General features: G+C 38.5%; 2 gene segments (V, D, J or C) and 1 further gene; 2 read left to right on the top strand and 1 right to left on the bottom strand.

Annotated features, from left to right (window-relative positions):
• The window catches only part of Igk (immunoglobulin kappa chain complex), a 3,171,119-nt gene that overhangs the window by 571,200 nt on the left and 2,577,519 nt on the right, over window positions 1-22,400 (bottom strand).
• Window positions 11,394-11,962, top strand: Igkv8-28 (immunoglobulin kappa variable 8-28). The segment is given in 2 exon segments: window positions 11,394-11,442; window positions 11,647-11,962. Coding segments are annotated over 2 exon segments (365 nt in total).
• Igkv6-29 (immunoglobulin kappa chain variable 6-29) lies at window positions 16,473-17,093 on the top strand. The segment is given in 2 exon segments: window positions 16,473-16,521; window positions 16,796-17,093. Coding segments are annotated over 2 exon segments (347 nt in total).

Here is a 22,400-nt window from a genome sequence, read left to right as displayed (position 1 = left end):
ATAACAGGTTATAAGTCAGATAAAAGAAACAAGGTGGTCAAAAGTCTGTACATAATGGTTCAAAAATCAGAATTGTATGATATCCTTGTGGTGTTATTAGATTATTCTGAACCTCTTAATATAATTACTGGTGTTCTATATGCAAAGAGAGAGTTGTTGTGCATATAGAGACTGCTGAATTTGTACCTGATAACTGAGAGTTAATTTTTTTAATTATACAGTTTCAACAAGTCATCAGAAACTATCCATTATATATTATTTATCTTCAGGCTCATGCAGGTTTGCCTAGTACTTTAGCTTAAGGAAATGATGATATTGACCAATTACTCATAGGAAAAGTGATAGGAGCCTCAAAATTTCATGAGAAACATCATGTTAATAGGAAAGGTTTAAAGAAAATAATTTTCATCACTTGTCAATAAGCCAAAGAAATAATAAAAAGTGTCCCACGTGTTCTCCATGAAACCATACTCTATTACCTGCTGCTAGTAACCCTAGGAGTACCAAAGAGGGCATCTGGCAATGTATTTCCACATTTATTGGAAATAATGGCAATTATGGGTATATCCATACAAAATAAAATTCATAATGTTCTTGCATATGTTATCAGATAAGGTAAAACAATTCTTCGCATATTATAAAATAAAGCATGTTACTGGTGTACCACATAATCCCACAGGACAAGCAGTTAAAGAAGGAGCCAATCATACCTCCAAAGCAATGCTTATTAAATAAAATGGAAGAGTAACCTCCACCCTCCCTGGGAAAAACTAAATAATGCATTGTTAATTCTCAATTTTCTAAATGTTGGTGAAAAAGGAACAACAGCAGTTGAGAGACACTGGATTATCGGGGGCGGGGGGGAGTGAGGAAGTAGGCCAATGATAAATTGGTCAAGGAAGAAATAAAGAAAGAAATTAAAGACGCTTTAGAGTTTAATGAAAATGAAAACAAAACATAACCAAACATATGGGACACAATGAAGCAGTGCTAACAGAAAACCTCATAGTTCTGAGTGCCTCCAAAAAGAAACTGGAGAGAGCATGTACTAGCTGCTTGACAGCACATTTAAAAGCTCTAGAACAAAAGGAAGCAAATTCACCCAAGCGGATTAGACAGCAGGAAATAATCAAACTCAAGGCTGAAATCAACCAAGTGGAAACAAAAAGAACTATACAAAGAATCAACCAAACCAGGATCTGGTTCTTTGAGAAAATCAACAAGATAGATAAACGCTCAGTCAGACTAACTAGAGGGCACAGGGACAGTATCCTAATTAACAAAATCAGAAATGAAAAGGGAGACATAACAATAGAATCTGAGGAAATCCAAAAAAATCATCAGATTCTACTACAAAAGTCTATAATCAACAAAACTGGAAAACCTGGATGAAATGGATATTTTCTAGACAGAGACCTGGTACCAAAGTTAAATCAGGATCAGTTTAATGATCTAACCAGTCTCATATCCCCTAAGGAAATAGAAACAGTCATTATTAGTCTGTAAACCAAAAATAAAAATAAAAAAATCCCAGGAACAGATGGGCTTAGTGCAGAGTTCTATCAGACCTTCAAACAGGACCTAATTCCAATACTCCTCAAACTATTCCACAAATAGAAACAGAAGGTACTTTACCCAATTCATTCTATGAGTCCACAAATACTCTGATACCTAAACCTCACAAATACCCAACAAAGAAAGAGAACTTAACACTAATTTCCCTTATGAATATCAATGCAAAAATACTCAATAAAATGCAAAAACTTGCAAACCAAATCAAAGAACACATGAAAATGATCATCCAACATGATCAAGTAGGCTTCGTCCGAGGGATGCAGGAATGGCTCAATATACAGAAACCCATGAACGTAATCCACTATATAAACAAACTCAAAGAGTAAAACCACATGATCAAATCATTAGATGCTGAAAAAGGATTTGACACAATCCCACGTCACTTTATTATAAAAGTCATGGAAAGATCAGGAATTCAAGGCCCATAACTAAACGTAATAAAAGCAATATATAGCAAACCAGTAGCCAACATCAAACTAAATGTAGAGAAATTTGAAGGAATCCTACTAAAGTCAGGGACTAGACAAGGCTGCACACTTTCTCCCTACATATTCAATATAGTACTTGAAGTCCTAGGCAGAGCAATTAGATAACAAAAGGACATCAAAGGGATACAAATATCCCTTTGAAAGGAAGAAGTCAAACTATGACTATTAGCAGATGATATGGTAGTATATATAAGTGACCCTAAAAATTCCACCAGAGGACCCCTAAATCTGATGAACAACTTCAGTGAAGTAGTAGCTGGATATAAAGTTAACTCAAACAAATCAGTGGCTTTCCTCCACACCAAGGATAAACAGGCTGAGAAAGAAATTAGGGAAACAACACCCTTCACAATAGTCACAAATAATATAAAATACCTTGCTGTGACTCTAACTAAGCAAATAAAAGATCTATATGATAAGAACTTTAAGTCTCTGAAGAAAGAAATTGAAGAAGATTTCAGAAGATGGAAAGATCTCCCATGCTTATGGACTGGTAGGATTAATATAGTCAAAATAGCTATCTTGTCAAAAGCAATCTACAGATTCAGTTCAATCCCTGTAAAAATCCCAACTCAATTCTTCAGAGTTTGAAAGGGCAATTTGCAAATTCATCTGGAATAACAAAAAAACCTAGGATCGCAAAAACTATTCTCAACAATAAAAGAACCTCTGATGGAATCACCATCCTTGACCTCAAGCTGTACTACAGAGCAATTGTGATAAAAAGTGTATGGTACTGGTACAATGACAGACAAGTAGATCAATGGAATAGAATTGAAGAACCAGAAATGCACCCACACACCTATGGTCACTTGATCTTTGATAAGGGAGCTAAAACTATCCAGTGGAAAAAAGACAGCATTTTCAACAAATGGTGTTGGCACAACTGGGGGTTATCATGTAGAAGAATGCGAATTGATCCATTCTATCTCTTTGTACAAAGCTCAAGTCTAAGTGGATCAGGGAACTCTACATAAAACCAGAGACACTGAAACTTATAGAGGAGAAAATGGGGAAAAGCCTCGAAGATATAGGCACAGGGGAAAAATTCCTGAACAAAACAGCAATGGCTTTTACTGTAAGATCAAGAATCAACAAATGGGACCTCATAAAATTACAAAGCTACTATAAGGCAAAAGACACTCTCAATAAGACAAAAAGGCAACCAACAGATTATGAAAAGATATATATATATATATGTATATATATATATATATATATATATATATATATATATATCAATCAAGAAGTTGGACTCCAAAAAAACAAATAAACCTATTAAAAATGAGATACAGAGCTAAACAAAGAATTCTCAACTTAGGGATACCAAATGGCTGAGAAGCACCCCAAAATATGTTCAACTTCCTTAATCATCAGGGAAATGCAAATCAAAACAACCCTGAGACTCTACCTCACAACAGTCAGAATGGCTAAGATCAAAAACTCAGCTGACAGCAGATGCTGGCAAGGATGTGGAGAAAGAGGAACACTCCTCCATTGTTGGTGGGATCGCAAGCTGGTACAAACACTCTGAAAGTCAGTTTGAAAGTTCCTCAGAAAACTGGACATAGTACTACTGGAAGATTCAGCAATACCACTCCTGGTCATATACCCAGAAGATGTAATAAGGACACATGCTCCCATATGTTCACAGCAGCCTTATTTTTATTAGCCAGAAGCTGGAAAGAACACAGATGTCCCTTGACATAGGAATGGATACAGAAAATGTCGTACATTTACACAATTGAGTACTACTCAGCTATTAAAAAAAATGAATTCTTGAAATTCTCAGACAAATGGATGGATCTTTAGGATGTCATCCTAAGTGAGATAACCCTATCACAAAAGAACACACATGGTATGCAGTCACTGATAAGTGGATGTTAGCCCAGAAGCTCAGAATACCCAAGATACAATATGGAAAACACATGAAACTCAATAAGAAGGAAGAACAAAGTGTGGATACTTCAATCCTTCTTAGAAGGGGTAACAAAATATCCATGGAAGGAGTTACAGAGACAAAGTTTGGAGCAGTGACTGAAGGAATGACCATCCAGAAACTGCCCCATCTAGAGATCCATCCCATAAACAACCAGCAAACCCAGACACTATTGCAGATGCCAATAAGTGCTTGCTGACAGGAGACTGATATAGCTATCTCCTGAGAGGCTCTGCCTGTGTTTGACAAATACAGAAGTGGATGCTCACAGTCATCCATTACATGTACCACAGGGTGCACAATGAAGGAGCTAGAGAATGTACCCAAGGCGCTGAAGGGTTTTGCAGCCCCCTAGGAGGAATAACAATATGAACCATCCAGTACCCCCCAGAGCTCCCTTTGATTAAAGCACCAATCAAAGAAAACACATAGAGGGATTTCTGGCTCTAACTGCATATGTAAAGAGGATGGTCTAGTAGGTCATCAATGGGAAGAGAGGCCCTTGGTCCTCTGAATGTTCTATGTGCCAGTGTAGGAGAATGGAAGGGCCAGGAAGTGGGAGAGGAGTGGGTTGGGGAGCAGGGGGGTGGGGAGAGAGGATAGGGGATTTTTGGAGGGGAAAGTAGGAAAGGGGATATAATTTGAAGTGTAAATGAAGAAAATTTTTAAGAAAAAAAGAAAAAATATGTAATCAACGAATACATAAATTTGTTGTTTCCACTGTCCCACAAATTCTCATTTAACTTTTCATGAATCACAAACTTACTGATAGACTTCGTAAATCTGGCAGGCTCAGTTCAATGTTATCCTCTATAGAGTATTTATCTTTTACACATGGATGAGCCCACAGTCATGTTTTTCAGACCTTGTGCCCTTTATAAAACGTTAGGCCCTATGCATAGGTAAAGAGTTCCTCTCTGAGCTTTGTATGGTCTAATCTGTTTTCTGAGGCATTCTCTTAGGTGCTTCTGTAGAAGACATGTGCCCTCCCCCCAACTTTTGCTGCATTCCCAAACAGCTGGGTTAATTTTCCTTTTATTTTCTATCACCTGTCTTTTTTTAAAATTATTTTATTTTTAATTTATTTTTTTACACTCCACATTCCATTCCCCACACCCCATTCACCCACTCACAGTTCCATATTTGACACCTCCCCCTCATCCCATTCCATCTCCAAGTAGAAGCCCCCCACCCCCACCCCAACTGGCCACTAAACTCCCTGAGACATTTTTATCTGGATGAAAGTTTTAAGTGTTTTGTCATGTTGAGAAGTTGTTTCAGCCTTTTTTGAAGAATGAAAACTATCAAATATAGAAAATAAGAAGTTAAGGTTTTCATTTCAAACAAATGATAAGATGTGTGAATGTTAATCGGACTTTATACAAAGGGAGACAGAAAGGTTTACAAACACACACACACACACACACACACATCGTACATACATAGATTCATACATATGTGTAGCAAGGAGGCTAGGCAGTCCCCCAGCTGTTGTGCAGCTTAAGGCATATAAAAATATAAAGACTTAGTGTGTGTTTATGTGTGTGTGTGTGTGTGTGTGTGTGTGTGTGTGTGTCTTTCATTCAGGAACATAAACCATTGAGGTGGAAACCAATGCCACACTGGAATTTAATAATAATTAATACTACATATGGAATCCTCAATGTGGGGCAAGAACTCACTTTTAAAAATTAATTGGTGATCCCTAAATGGAAAACATATACCATCCCTTTAAAATTAGGAGGCTGGGTGAATTGGTTTCTTAACTAAGGTGGGGATGCTGACAGTTTCTGCTGAGAGAAGGCAGGCCACAGAAAGCAAGCTTGAATCTGATGGGAATGGAAAGGTTGATGATAATTTAAAAGGTTGATCCTTCACAAGCAGCCAAATTCTTTGAATGCACAGAAATTCTGCGATAGCTTATCATGGCATTCATCCATAAATCATCCTGAAAAGAGGCTCATACAGAAAACAGAAGTAAATTAATTGAAGTTAAATACCCAGGGAAGGATGTTAATTCAAGTTATACAATAGAAAGGTTATATAAATTATCTATTTGTAGATACGAATCTCCTTCGAATGGAGGAATAATGGAAAATTGCATTGTTTTAAGAATGGAGGGGAGAAATAGTGGTAATTGCTTTCAGAGGTTTTTGAACATTACCTTTTGAACAATCCTATTAGCAAACACCAAGTCTAGTTCTATCTGGGGAATTTTTCCCCCTATGGAAAAAATTATGCAGTGTCTACTAAAACCCAGATTGGGAGAAGCATCATCATTGTTTTAAAACTACCCAAATGGAATTAAATATCGAACTGCCCATTTTGACAGCCAACAAGGAAAAATAGTTATGAAATGCCTTGCCTGCGACCACACCTCAGGGAGCATGGCTGTGGCTTGGCTCACACTTCAGAAGATACATTTCCTTACCAAAAGGAAGGCATGGATGAAAGAGGTTATGGTTTTATGTGCTGGCCAATAAACAGGATAGGAAAAGCCAATGCTCAGCTGGGTGCTTTTTTCCTTAAAAGTTATCATTGTATGTGGTACCATGGCATACATGTCCTCATGGAATCACTGCTTTGTGGACCCTGAAGGGGCCAGAGGACAACATGAAGGAGCCTAATCTCTTTTTACTATGGGATCCAGTAATCAAATTCATGCCTCAGGCTTGTTCAGCAAGCTCTTTACCTGCTGAGCCAACTCCTAGGCCCCTTGTTTCCCTTTGGTTCAGTTTGAGATCCTCTCCCACACCTTGGGATGGTGTCCCTCAAATTCAGGGTAGGTCTTCCCTCCTCTGTAGCATCTTCCTCGAAACACCTTCACAGACACACTCAGAGGTGCATCTCCTATTTCAGTCCAATCCAGTCAGGTTGGCAATGCTTGACCTTTCTCTGCACACAGCCCATCTTTAGCTATAGAGGTTGAGACAGGAAAATGTTGGAGACAGGCTAAATAATTGTTTTCTCTCTGTTTTAAAATCACTATAAACTCTCATGGAAGATGCAGGTGGGATAGTTTCTATTTATCCCTAAATAATTCTCTGCTCAACTGGAAGGAGTCTGACAATTGTTCATTTGATATTTACTGACTGCCCAAAATGTGTATCACCCTTCAAATGAAGATATAACCTTGAGAAAATTGAATTCTCTCATCCCCAGGAAGCTTGCTTTCTGATGACAGCACATAGACAAATTACCACAGAAAATACCTAATATGTGAAACAAAAAAGAAGATAAGGTTTTCTAGGGAACAGTAAGAGGAGGCCTCCGAAGACGGCAACACCTAAATAAGTGTGGGAAGATATCCCGTCCCGTGGGATTCAGTTATTCGTGGGTGTGAGGGGGACCACAAACCTGGAAGGAGATGGAAGGAAGAAAAATAGGAATAGGAGACCAGGAAGGGTACCTATCAAGGTCTCGTTTACTATGCTGAGGTGCCTTCTTTTTAAAGCATACATCGCGGGGAATATGGGAGGGGTCGAGGGAGAATTATACAAAGAACAAAGAAGTGGGCATCTGCTGACATGGGGGCCGAAGTCAGGCGCTAAGCAGCGGGCACTTTTCATCTTATCTCTGGAACATCGATCCTCCTTGACAGCCTTGGGTGTCAGGCTGGGCTCAGGCGTGACTCATGTCCTTGGTTGTCATAGGAACTCAGGAAGAGATAGGGAAGAGGGGACTGTAATTCAGCTTTTACAGCCTTAGGTGCCAGGAAGGGAATAGGGAGGAAGGGAGTGATAACCAGCTCTTAGCACGAGGCCATTTGGCCTGTTAGGGAGATTGTGAAGGGCTCACTTTCTCACGGGATGGTCTCTGACAGGAAGACAGTATACATGTATGACATATTTAACATTTCTTATGATGAGATTTCATCTGACATGGGGAATCAGAGATAAACACCCCATAATAGACTCATTCTTTTCATGAATACACTGAAGGCATTGGACAGATCAAGTAGTATCTATTATAATAATATAATATAACAAGCTAGGAACTGGAGAGTGAGCTAGAATGCTGTCTCCGCTCTTTGCTGAGGCATCAGGGGATGAGGCTAGAATTTGCCTTAATATTTATGGGTTTTTGGCATACCTCAGGAGACCTGGAATACATAACCCCCTTAAGCTCTTAGAGTCCTAGTTCCTAAGAGTTAAGGTAAACATTTTCTATTCTGGATGAATTCTACACAGTTTATAGCAGTGAACTCCAACCTTCCCATTACTCTGGAAATCTTTCACTTACTGCAAATAAGAATGTCCTGACCATTTGCATAGAGATGGATTTTGATCATCAGAAGGAAAGAAGATATGGGATGAACACATGACAGGAGGCTAAACTGGTGTGTCTCCATAACCTACCACTAGGGGCAGGAGCCTGGCAAGGAGCCCAGTAGGTCCTGAGACAGGGTCCCAGGCTGTTGCTACCTTATTCAAGTACAAGAGAAACACTATAGGGACAGAGACCTTGTGAGGGAAAATTACCCCATCCTCTAGCAGGACTTACTTTGAAAACACATTAGTAAGACCCTTAGAGGGATTCCTTTGATGACAGTTGGAGCAGGCCTATGGTGGGAGAGACTGTGTTTCCATGATATACTGGTGAGGTCCTGTAGTGTTTTGGTAAGTAGGAAACTGAAACTCATGGAGATTGTGCTCAAGGTTACTGAATCCCTCTGCTTCCAGGTGAGGGCAGATGGCACTTTTCTGAGCCCTGAATATTTGTTCTATATTTATTTCATCTAGTATCTCTTGATCATTAATGAAACAAATGTAAATTCTTCTAAAAGGGTGTCTAGTTGCCTCAGGCCATGCAATTTGGAAACACACTCCATGATGTGGTCATAGCTATAACAAAATGAGATATTTTTTTCCTTTTTTTGAGACAGGATCCCATGAAGCCCAGGCTGGCCTTGAACTCACTATATAGCCAAGGATAATTATGAGTTCCTGATCTTCTTGCTTCCATTTTCCAAATCCTAAGATTATAGGCATGCACCACAACATCTGACAGATTCTTTCTTTCAAGAAAATCACAGGAATACAAGAAAGAAATGGAGTAAGAAAAATGTCCTATAAAAAATAGTAATGAATTATAGAAATAGTAGGATATTAGAGGGAGCAAGAGAGACACAGAGAGAGCGCATAAAGTTGGGAGAGGTGTTAAATTTGGGAGGAGTGGGAGGAAATATGATAAAAATTTACTGTATGCATCTATAAATTTTCCAAAACTTAAAAAGATTCTTTAATAAAACACCATAAAGAACTAACAATATTTAGGGGTCCAAATAAATTGTGAGGCATTAAGAGGCCTTGTGATCATTAATGACCCACTGGCAATCCTGGAGGCCTAATGAAACCTGGGACATCTAGAGACCTGTAGCTATCAGTGACTACCTGAAGCCATCAGTGACTACCAGCTCTGCCTGTAACTCTGGAAGCCTGCTGCCACTCAGGACACACAACTCTCCTTGCAATCTCAGTGGCCTGCTGCCATCAGATTACCAGCTCTATCTGTATCCCTGGAGTCCTGCGGCCCTCGGGGACATCCAGGTCTGCTAACACCAGAGACTCAGAGCTTTCTTAATCCACAAATCGTCTCTCTGTTATGTTGGTATGTTAGCAGTTTATAAATGAGATCTGAACATTTCTTATCACAAATTATTTAGTGGTTTATACCTGAAAAATTGCTGTATAATTTGCATTATATACTTAATTTAAAATAGAAGAAAAATGGATACTGATTAAATGCATATTTAATTTCAACAATATTCTGGTTTAATGTTAACACGTTAATATCAGATGAATAATTCACTTTGGATATCAAATACCAAGTGCTATCTTAGGTAGTTGATTAATGACATACATCTGGAAATCTTGTCTCCATGCATAGATTAGACTGGCCTAGAAATTTTGTACCCGAGGATAGCTGTAATCTTATGGATCTATTACTTCTATCTCTCCATTCTGGAATACAGACATGAATCTCATTGTCATGATATTTTGTTTATTTTTCTGTTTCTTGTATGTTACACATAATACTGTATTTATAATTTACCTCATATATATACTCTCATAATTCACTAATCTGAATGCAGGTTGTTTTTCATATCTGTTATCGCTACTGATATGAAACACACTCAAATATTTTTTCCTTTAGATATGAAAAATCTCTGATGCTGTGGTCTGCTAGTCTCTGTAAATTTATTTCTTGATTTAGGGTGGTATGCCCCCTTCTGGAAAATTATTGAAGTGTGAGCAAGACCATATTTAGCCAGTTTTTTTTCCATTTTTTTTACTAGGTATTTAGCTCATTTACATTTCCAATGCTATACCAAAAGTCCCCCATACCCCCCCCCCCCACTCCCATACCCATCAACTCCCACTTCTTGGCCCTGGCGTTCCCCTGTACTGGGGCATATAAAGTTTGCAAGTCCAATGGGCCTCTCTTTCAAGTGATGGCCTATTAGGCCATCTTTTGATACATATGCAACTAGAGACAAGAGCTCTGGGGTACTGGTTAGTTCATATTTAGCCAGTTTTAATCCTGCTAATTTCTAGACTTCTCTAGAACATGACTTTGTGGAATAAACCTTTTTGGTACTGATGGTGTCCAGGCATGATGAGGTGGAGAAAACTGGCTTGTTTTATTCTCTGCCATTTTTCCAAAGTTAGAAGCCTCTTTAAATTCACTGAAGCTGTGGGAAACATGATTGTTAGTTTCTGTTGGGTTTGCCTTTACTTTGAGATTAAATCTTCTCTGATCCTATGCTTAAAGTAATGTCCTCAAGGATTTCCACAGAGCTAATCTGGGCTTCTTCTTGCATCTCTGTCCCATGTTTATTTTGGAAGTTGGGGCCCGAATATCTGAGGCACTGTTCATGTTCTCATTATCAGAGTAGATATGAGGATGAGAGACAACAAACAAATTTAGCTTCATTTTTAAATTTTTTTTCTTTCCCTTCCTATCCATTAAGATTTTTTATAGGACATTTTTCTTGCTCTGTTTCTTTCCTGTGTTCTTTGTGGTTTTTTTTTCTCAGCATATCTTATCATGTTTGCAGAATGGTTAATCTGAGATAGCTCTTTTTAAGTTTCAAAAAAGTCACCTGATTTAAATATGTCTTGGATTTTAACCAAACCTTTAAGATGACATAGTGGATTTCTGTTGGTGATGAGGAAGCCAATCACTTTCAGTGTTTTCTTATGCTTTCTCTGGTGACATTTTTGCCTGTTGATTGACACCAGGCACCCACTCACACATTGTCCAGGCATTTGCTTTTTATTTTCTGTCAGCTTTGCATGGGTTCCTCCAGCCCAGCCCAGCTGCTCAGAATTTATAAACCAGGCCTTTGCATTGTGACTGATCTACATCTGAAAGGCAGGTGGAGCAAGATGGAATCACAGACTCAGGTCCTCATCTCCTTGCTGTTCTGGGTATCTGGTAAGAAATTTAAAGTAGTAAAACCTTTTCAAAGTTTCATCTTTGTAATAAGCAATTTACAATATATGCCAGTGTATAGTATTTCTTACACAATGATGTTTTGATATTATGACATTTTAAGGACATTTAAATGACAAATTACAACTGTTGTTATAATATATATTAGTGTAGATATGCATTTTCACTGTCTATTCATTATTTCAGGTACCTGTGGGGACATTGTGATGACACAGTCTCCATCCTCCCTGAGTGTGTCAGCAGGAGAGAAGGTCACTATGAGCTGCAAGTCCAGTCAGAGTCTGTTAAACAGTGGAAATCAAAAGAACTACTTGGCCTGGTACCAGCAGAAACCAGGGCAGCCTCCTAAACTGTTGATCTACGGGGCATCCACTAGGGAATCTGGGGTCCCTGATCGCTTCACAGGCAGTGGATCTGGAACCGATTTCACTCTTACCATCAGCAGTGTGCAGGCTGAAGACCTGGCAGTTTATTACTGTCAGAATGATCATAGTTATCCTCCCACAGTGCTTCAGCCTCCTACACAAACCTCCTTAAGAGTCTCAACAACAGTGTACATCACACACAGCCCTGGCTATGCACACTTCCTCCTTCTGCCTGACACCTAACATGCCTGAAAAACTGAAGAAAATGTTTACAGAGCCCAGTATAAAATAATGTCTTCCATGCGTCTTATGTTTTTGGTATAAGTATTCTATACACCAAAATTCAGAAAAATACCACAGTATTGTTTTTCTTTTCATTCTGTAACAATTTATCACAAACTTTGTTGATTGAATATGAGGAGTTGATCTTTTTATAGTTCTATATATCTAGTATCCAATGTAAGCAACTATGTGTTGATGTGGTGATGTTGGGAAACTGTCTTGGTTAGGAGTATATAAAAAATATTTGTTTCTTGCTTTTTCTACTACATAGGGGCTTTTCTTACTTGCTTAGTGATATCCATATTTTTCTGAATTTTTCCTTTTCTGATTTTTCTATTTAGATTCCTTTTTTATTAGAAATTTTATTCATTTACATTTCAAATGCTATCCCTAAAGTCCCCTATACTCTCTCTCTGTCCTGCACCCCAACCCACCTACTCCTGCTTCCTGGCCCTGGTATTCCCCTGTACTGGGGCATATGATCTTTGCAATACCAAGGACCTCTTCTCCCATTGATGGCCAACTAGGTCATCTTCTGCTACTATGCAACCAGAGACATAGCTCTGGGGGTACTGGTTAGTTCATATCATTGTTCCTCCTATAGGGTTGCAGAACCCTTTAGCTTCTTGGGTACTTTCTCTAGCTTCTTCATTAGGGTCCCTATGATCCATTCAATAGGTGGCTGTGGACATCCACTTCTATATTTGCCAGACATTGGCATAGACTCACATGAGAGAGCTATGTCAGGGTCCTGTCAGCAAAATATTTCTGGTATACGCAGTAATTTCTGGGTTTGTTGGATGGATCCCTTGATGGGGAAATCTCTGGATGGTCTTTCCTTTCATCTTAGTTCCAAAATTTGTACTCCTTCCATGGGTACTTTGTTCCAGATTCTAAAAGGGAATGAAGTATCCACACTTTGGTCTTCCTTCTTCTTGAGTTTCATGTGTTTTGTAAATTGTATCTTGGATCTTCTAAGTTTTGGGGATAATATCTGCTTATCAGTGAGTGCATACCATGTGTGTTCTTTTCTGACTGGGTTACCTCACTCAGGATGATATTCTCCAGATGCATCCATTTGCCTAATAATTTCATGAATTCATTGTTTTTAATTCCTGATTAGTACTCCATTTTGTAAATGTACCACATTTTCTGTATCCATTCCTCTGTTGAGGGACATCTGGGTTCTTTCCAGCTCCTGGCTATTATAAATAAGGCTGCTATGAACATAGTGGAGCATGTGTCTTTTTTACAGGTTGGAATATCTTCTGGGTATATGCCCAGGAGAGGAATTGCTGGATCTTCTGGTAGTACTATGTCCAATTTCTGAGGAACCGCCAGACGGATTTCCAGAGTGGTTGTACCAGCTTGCAATCCCACCAACAATGGAGGAGTGTCCCTCTTCTCCACATCCTTGCCAGCATCTGTTGTCACCTGAATTTTTGATCTTAGCCATTCTGACTGGTGTGAGGTGGAATCTCAGGGTTGTTTTGATTTGCATTTCCCTAATGATAAAGAATGCTGAACATTTTTTCAGGTGCTTCTCAGCTATTCAGTATTCCTCAGTTGAGAATTCTTTGTTTAGCTCTGTACCCTATTTTTTTATAGGGTTATTTGATTTTCTGGAGTCCACCTTCTTGAGTTCTTTATATATATTGGATATTAGTCCCCTATCTGATTTAGGATTGTTAAAGATCCTTTCCTAATCCATGGGTGGACTTTTTGTCTTATTGACAGTATCTTTTGCCTTACAGAAGCTTTGAAATTTTATGAGGCCCCATTTGTGAATTCTCCATCTTACAGCACAAGCCACTGCTGTTCTGTTTAGGAATTTCCCCCCTGTACCCATATCTTCGAGGCCTTTTCCCACTTTATCCTCTATAAGTTTCAGTGTCTCTGGTTTTATGTGGAGTTCCTCAATCCACTTAGACTTGAGCTTTGTATAAGGAGATAAGAATGGTTCAATTTGCATTCTTCTACATGATAACCACCAGTTGTGACAGCATCGTTTGTTGAAATGCTGTCTGGGTTCTTTCCAGCTTCTGGCTATTATAATAAAGCTGCTACAGGGCCCCCAATGGAGGAGCTAGAGAAAGTACCCAAGGAGCTGAAGGGGTCTGCAACCCTATAGGAGGAACAACAATATGAACTAACTAGTACCCCCAGAGCTTGTGTCTCTAGCTGCATATGTAGCAGAAGATGGCCTAGTTAGCCTTCATTGGGAGGAGAGGCCCTTAGTCTTTCAAAGATCATATGCCCCAGTAAGGGGAATGCCAGGGCCAGGGAGTGGGAGTGGGTGGGTTGGGGAGCAGGGCTGGGGGAGTGTATAGGGGACTTTTGGGATAGCATTTGAAATGTAAATGAAGAAAATATCTAATAAAAATGTTTAAAAAAAAAGACTAGATTGTGGACAAGCTTGTAGGGCATTTTCTTAATTCCTAATTGACAGTAAAGAATCCAGTCCGTTGTGGGTGAGGCCAGCCCTTTGTCTTGGACCTGCGTTCTATAGCAAATAGAACTGAGAAAGCCATGAGTGTGGAAGCAAGTAAGCAACACATCTCCATGGCTTCTGGTCAGCTCCTGCCTCTGTGTTCTTACCCTGTTTAAGTTCCTGCTCCAACTTTCTTCAGTGATGGGCTGTTATGTGGACTGTTACACCTGGAAGTGTAAGTCTACTAAATTCTTGCATCCTTTAAGTTTATTGTGGTCATGATATTTCATCATAACAATAGTAATCACAACTAAGACACACACTTACCCTCTCTTTCTTTGTGTTGCATGTTTTGTTTCTCTACAAGTCTTCTTCCCTCTCCTAGTTTCCCTACTACACACCCATTACAATTATGATTATATTTATATAATTGAGTTTAAAATCTAAGATTTATAAGTGAGATGGTACATGTAACAGTTTTGTTTCCAAGCCATTTGCCCATCCCCTGCTTCTTCCTTATGGTTCACATATCACTCTGAATTCTTCTTATCTACTCTCAAATTTGGAAACCCAGAAATCTCACACCATCCTAAAGAAATATGATGTTGTGTTGATAGACTATAACTTTCAGGCTTCCATCTCATATTCATGAGTTAATTTAATATTTTAAAGGCAAAATCCAAGGCCCCATGTAAATAATGCTAATTAATGCTTTATATGTATTCCTTAAAAACAAACTGATTAACTGGTTTTGGACTTCATGGATACATTAAGACATGACAGTATTATGGAACACATACAATTGTTTATGTTTTATTTGTATCTTCCTCCAGGTGTAATATCCTATCTGCTGAAGGATTAACCCTTTTTAATAATTTTCTATTGTTGTAATAAATACCATGAACAAACAAACTTGTAAAGAAAGGATTCCTATGGACATTCAGAGGGTTAGACTATGAAAGCCAAAAGAAGGCAGAAGGCTCACATCTCAAACTGTATGTATGTATGTATGTATGTATGTATGTATGTATGTATGTATGTATGTGGATGGATAAGAATCACCATATAAATGCTTGGAATGAGTCAAACCTGAGTGTTTTACAAGAGAAGAAGCAAGTGATCTGAACAACTGAGCTGACTTTCTGCCCTGAAACTTTTCTCCCTCCCTCCCTCCCTCCCTCCCTCCCTCCCTCCCTCCCTCCCTCCCTTCCTTCCTTCCTTCCTTCCTTCCTTGCTTCCTTCCTCCCTCCCTTGCTTCCTCCCTCCCTTCCTTCCTTCCTTCCTTGCTTCCTTCCTCCCTCCCTCCCTCCCTCCCTTCCTTCCTTCCTTCCTCCCTCCCTCTCTCCCTCCCTCCCTCTCTCTCTCTTCCTTTCTTTCATCTTCCTTTCTCTCCTACCTTCCTTTCTTTTAAATTTTTTCTCCTTTTTATACCCTCCATTCATTTTCTCCTCTCCACAGTTTTCCTTCCCTTCCCAACCCCAAATTTCTTCTCCTCTTCTACATCACCTACCTTCTTTCATTTCTCTTGCCTCTCTTTTCCCTTCTTTCTTTTCTTTCTAATTTTTCACTTCTTCTGTTGTTGCCCACCATATTTATTGTTTCCTCATGATTGCAACAAAAGTAGTCCTTGTACTATTTCTGAAAAACTCACCTGCTATAAATTATTTGAGTTTAATGGAAGCCTATTATGAGAGAATCTAGAGCTCTAAGTTGGTTCTTGAACTTCATTCTCAGTGATTGTTTACTATTTTTGATGGTATTTTTGGCTGTTGATTTAACCTGGATTCTCTCACAACTCTTGGTCCAGGTCATTTACTTCCTTATTTGATGACTACTTTGCATAAGTCCCTAGAGGCCAGCCCAGCTGTCCATGATTTATAACCTAGGCCTTTGCAGTGAGATCTGAAATGCATCAGACCAGCATGGGCATCAAGATGGAATCACAGACTCTGGTCTTCATATCCATACTGCTCTGGTTATATGGTAAGACATTTAAAAGTACTATAATATCTTAAAATAATTAATTTGTAGAGAAATAGCTATTTCCTATAGGATGCCAATAGCATGCAGACAATGCAAGTAGAAAAGTTATTTTAAAATCTTGCTGGCATATGCGATGGTGACTGAGTTTGGAGGCTGATTTTTGGATGGATCCAAAAAAAAAAAGAAAAGAAAAGAAAAGTTATTTTAGATTCCAACGATTATATCATGAAGTCTTTTGTGTATATATATGTATACTCATTGTTTCTGATTTCAGGTGCTGATGGGAACATTGTAATGACCCAATCTCCCAAATCCATGTCCATGTCAGTAGGAGAGAGGGTCACCTTGAGCTGCAAGGCCAGTGAGAATGTGGGTACTTATGTATCCTGGTATCAACAGAAACCAGAGCAGTCTCCTAAACTGCTGATATACGGGGCATCCAACCGGTACCCTGGGGTCCCTGATCGCTTCACAGGCAGTGGATCTGCAACAGATTTCACTCTGACCATCAGCAGTCTGCAGGCTGAAGACCTTGCAGATTATCACTGTGGACAGGGTTACAGCTATCTTCCCACAGTGCTTCAGCCTCCTACATAAACAACCTTGAGATTCTCAACAGCTATATGCACCCTATAGCTCTTGACCTGCATACATCCCCTTCTGCCTGAGACCTGCTATGCCTGACTAACTGATGCAAAATATGGTAGAATATTAATGAACAGATCCTTTGATTTGGAATGTCTCTATGGAAAAATAAAGAAAAGACATTTATGGTTTTTTTTTTCTTCTCATGCTTAAATTCTGTATATTGAACACGACAAATTTATTATCTTATATAATTGGATGAAAATTTCACCATGAGTCTCTGTGGGCTAAACTAAATGCCTCTGCTATATTCCCACCGGAGAATATAGAAGTGAACTAGCCTCTTGTTTTGCTCAGCTATGAGAGGTCTCTTTCACTTTTGGACTCCTGGAAATATCATTCAAGTTCTCCTTTTTGTCAAGCTTATGCATTTACACAAGAATATTGACTTTCATAAAAAATAAAATTATATTATCTATTTTGACAGTCTTCTTTCCCCTGTTTTTTTTCTTTCTGTCACCTTTCCCTCCAGCTAACCTACTTCTAATCCCTAATCTACCTATTTCCATTTGACATGACATGTGCCCATTTATATGCGTGCGTGACCGCATGCACATGTGTGCGTGCAAACACACACACACACACACACAGATTTCTATGAATTTATAAAAATCTAGGATGCAAAAATCAGAGAAAACACTAGATTTTCTCTGATCCCTCAATCCGAAGTGCTACATTATACTAATTGTAAATATGATTGTTGCTATGGGAATTGAGTTTGTTTTCATGTGTTATAGTAATAAACAGTGTTTGAAATTGGTTGAGGGAAATACTTTGTACTTCAATAAAAACAATATGTTAACCAACCTCAAGCATGTATCAATTAAATATTAATTGAAAATTTATTTTTTCTTGTTATTCATTTTTTTGAGACAGAATATCACTGTTTGTGAAACAAGAAGGTGGATTTGATTTCATAAAATTCCACCTGCCTCTTTCCTGAACACTGGGATCAATGGTATTGGGTACCACAGCCATCCCTAAGTATCGTTTTGAAACACAGAGATTGAACAGGGATAGGAGTCCTTTAAGTTACAAATAGTTGTTTGAGAACTCCAAATATCTTATATCAATGAGAATATGAATAGGCCTTCTCTAACTTGCTTCCTTTGCCTGTGTCTACAGTATGAGCTCAGATGTGCCAGGTGCTTGTGAGGAAAAGCATTGCTTGCATAGATTGTGATAGTGTGTTGTTTCTTCCCAGTGACAAAGTATCTTAGCAAACAATTTAAAGAGAGGATGATTTATTTTATCTTACAGTGTCAATTCATTTTAGTTTGGCTTCACTGCTCTGTGTCAAATGTAAAGTTGGATATCATGAAGGAAGTGCATGGCAGGCGATGCTCTCACCTCATGGCAGCCAGAAACAAGAGAGAGGAAAAGGAGCCAGAGACATCATATTTTCTTTATTTCTTCTAAAATATTCTTCTCACAGACATTATAAGCCAACCACAGTTTCCCCTCACAGCATCTGACCTTCCCTCTACCCCAGATTCACTGCTCCCCTGTTTCCCTAAAAAAAATGAGCAGACCTCCCAAAGATATCAATCAATCATGGCATATCAAGTTACTACAAGGCTAGGCACAAACGCTCACATCAAGCCAGATTCGGCAACCTAGTAGGAGGAAATGGATACCACTTTCACGCTAAAGTGTAAGGGACACCTCTTGAAATGAAATGTTAGAATTCCAAGAACACTCAGCTTTACAACAATTATATATGTGGAGAGGACTTAGCTCCTAAATGGTCCTAAAAAGGGTCCAAGATTATAGCTTCATTCTCTGTGAGCCCTTATGGGACCTATTCAGCTGATTCTATGGGCCATGTTTTCATGTTTTTCTTCCACCTCCAGCAGTCCTTGCTCTTCTTCTACTACAAGCTTCCCTGGGTACTGCCTAGTGTTGGTCTTTGTATGTCTGCATCTAATTCCATCAGTTCCTTGATGGCATCTTTCTGATGACAAGTAGATTAGGACCCACCCATCTCTGAGTATAGCAGAACATCATTAGTAAATATTTCATTGATTTGTTTGTTTGTTTCAGTTACTTTTGCTTCTGCCATGAGATTCTGGGTTGTCCATCTTCTTGTTCCTGAGTACTCAATCAAGTGTCAGGGTTAGGCTTAATCTCCTTTCATGGGACTTAATTAGGACTAGGCATTGGTTGGCCTCTTCTAAAATTCTGCATTACCTCAGCACATCTTGCAGGCAGGACAATTTGTATTTTGTAGGTTTTGTGATAGGTTTGGAGTCCCAGCCCCACTACTAGAAACCAGTCTTAGTTATAGAAGATGGCCAATTTAGGTTCAAAATCAGCCACTACTAGGAGTCTTCACAAGGGTCACTCTTAGGATTCCAGGGAGTTTCTACTGTAGAGTGTTTCCACATTTCCCTGAAATGTGCCCTAATTTCAGTCATCTCCATAGTACTCTCTCCCTCCATCCTGCCTCCAACTTGATTTCTTCTGTTCCTATTGTGAGTAGGTTGAATAGGTTTGGACCCCATAGACTCATGTGTTTGAATGTTTGGCTCACAGTAAATGAGTGACATTATTAAGAGGTGTGTACTTGTTAGGATAGGTGTGGCCTTGTTGGAGAAAATGAGTCACTATGGAGGTGGGCTTTGAGGACTCCTAGTGCTTTAGCTTTGCCAAGTGTGGATGAGAGTCTCCTAGTTGCCACTGGATCAAGATGCAGAACTCTCAGCTCCTTCTCCAGCACCATGTCTGCCTGGATGCTGCTATTCTTCTTGCCACAATAATATTCTGATCATCTGAAACTGACAATTAAATGTTGTCCTTATAAATGATGCTTTCATAGTGATGTCTTTTCACAACAACAAAACCCAAACTAAGACACCATTCCTACCTGCCTCCAGTCCACCTGTAGAATCTATTCTATTTTCCCTTCCCAGGTAGATCCATGCATTCCTGCCTCAGCCCTCCTTTTTGCTTAGCCTCTGTGTTTGTATTGGAGCATGATTATCCTTTACTTAATAGTGAATATTTTCATATAAGTGAATCAGTTCCATGTTTGTCTTCCTGGGCCATGGTTCCTGGTTCCGTAATTCATAAAGGTTGTTGTTTTCTACTTTCATCCATTTGCCTGCCAAATTCATGATGTTATTTTTTAAAGTGGATTTAGTAGTACATGTCTTTAATCACTTTTTAAGCATTTGGGAGGCAGAAGCAGGTGGATCTCTGAGTTTGAGGACACTCTAGTCTACAGAGCAGGTACCAGGACAGCCAGGACTACAGAGAGAAACCTTGTTTTGAAAAATCCAGCTAAACAAACAAAAAACTCCCAAACAACCAAATAACAAAACAAAACAATAGGGTTAAAAAAGATTACTACTGTTTTACTAAACAATTGTCTCATTCTAATTTGTTTTTGTTTTTCTTTCCTTTTTTATAAATATATAATAGTATTTTATTCAGCCATGGAGAATAATGAAATTATGTCATTTGCTGAAACATGAATACACATGGAGATCATCATATTAAGCAAATTAAGTCCAACACAAAAAGGCAGATCTTTCTTTCTTATTTGTAGCTCCTATAGAAACCTAAAACCACACACACACATAGATATGGTGTAAAAGCAGAAGGGGTATTAGAAGAAACGGGAGAGGGGGAGACTATCAGGAATTGGGAAGACTAAAAAGAAAAAATGGGAGAGGCATGAATATAGTAAAAACACATTATATGTTTGGAAGAAATTTTCTATATAAAATTCAATACTGTCTACAGTAGACATACACTCATAAAATATTTTTTAAAATTTAAAGCAGGGAGATAATCAGAGAACAATATCTAAAGATTACATCTGTAACAGCAAGACAATTACTGTCTCTCCCCAACTCACAATGTGCTTACATCTGAACCAATAAAATTATCAAACTAATTTTTTATTATATTCAACACAATATATGTTTTTACACCAATCATAAAAATGATGGACATGCTATTAAATGAACATAAATAAATAATGTCTTTTTGTTAGTTAGTTTGCTTTATTTTTAGTAGAGCTTTAAAATCGTGGCTAGTATTGTGGTACAAACCCAAAATAAGAACAATTTTTAGACATTGAAGTTCATTTTAGAAAGGCTGTACTTCAATGTACCTCACATCACCAAAGGATTTTACCTCCATAGTAAATAAGCTAAGAGTTGACAGTTCTGCTACATCAAAGAATGAACTGTAGGCATGATTATTTGGATACAGACTTCCTGCTATGGTCAAAGCTATTTGACTTGAGTGATTGTCATCATTCTCAGCCTATGGGGAACAGGTTACATTCATTTACGAAACTGTGTGTGCATTAAGATGGTCTACCCATGAAGACATTCATCAATGTTTCAGTGAACAATGGTTATGCTTGGAGGGTGGCACAGACATTATTTGAGGGTAAGATTCTGGTTCATTGGCTATGATCATTTTGAAAAGCATTCTCAGAAAACAATTAACTTGTAAGGTCCTCTTCTTCAATATTGATACAAAAATTATAAATATCAAGCAAAACATTCAGTCTCACTCTTTGTTGATCTCTTACAAACCACCTTCCAAATTAATTGTGTACATTTCTTTTGGCTGTATAAATAATTTTGAAATATGTAAGCTGTTATGAAAACCATAGTGCAGTGTAGAAACATCAAATAAACAATCCAACTAATAGAGAAGCTGGGATAGGAGAAGCATGATTTCAACACCGTTATGTGATACACAGCAGGACACTGTCACATACAAGCAAGCAGAAAGTATATATGGATTTTACACTACTGGACCTATTTCTTCAAGTTCCAAATCAGAGAGACCACTGGATGACAAACAACAAATTTCTAATTCCTCATATTTTTGAATTTCAATTGATTAGGATATGTTGATAAAATTAACTTTCATATTAAGAGATATTAAGGAAAAGTGATCATTACTTCCTGTTATTTTTGTTGTTAGAGGTGGAATTATGTTTGTGTGGGTTTGTTGAAAGATTACTTTCTTGCTTTTTCTTGGGTGTAGTTTTCCTCCTTGTGTTGGTGTTTTACATCTATTATCATTTATATTGTGTAAATTTGGTTTTGCCATGGAATAACTTGTTTTCTCTGCCTAAGGTAATTGTAAGTTTTGTTGGGTATAAGTAGCCTGGGGTGGCATTTCTGTTCTCTTAAGGTCTGCATGACATCTGCCCGGGACCTTCTAGCTTTGATAGTCTTGCTGATAAGTCTGGTGTAATTCTGATA

This window comes from Mus musculus, chromosome 6, assembly GCF_000001635.26.
Source record: "Mus musculus strain C57BL/6J chromosome 6, GRCm38.p6 C57BL/6J".
NCBI classification, from domain to species: Eukaryota; Metazoa; Chordata; class Mammalia; order Rodentia; family Muridae; genus Mus; species Mus musculus.
Note: the sequence above shows the minus strand (reverse complement) of the source record. Positions and strands in the feature narration are given on the sequence as shown.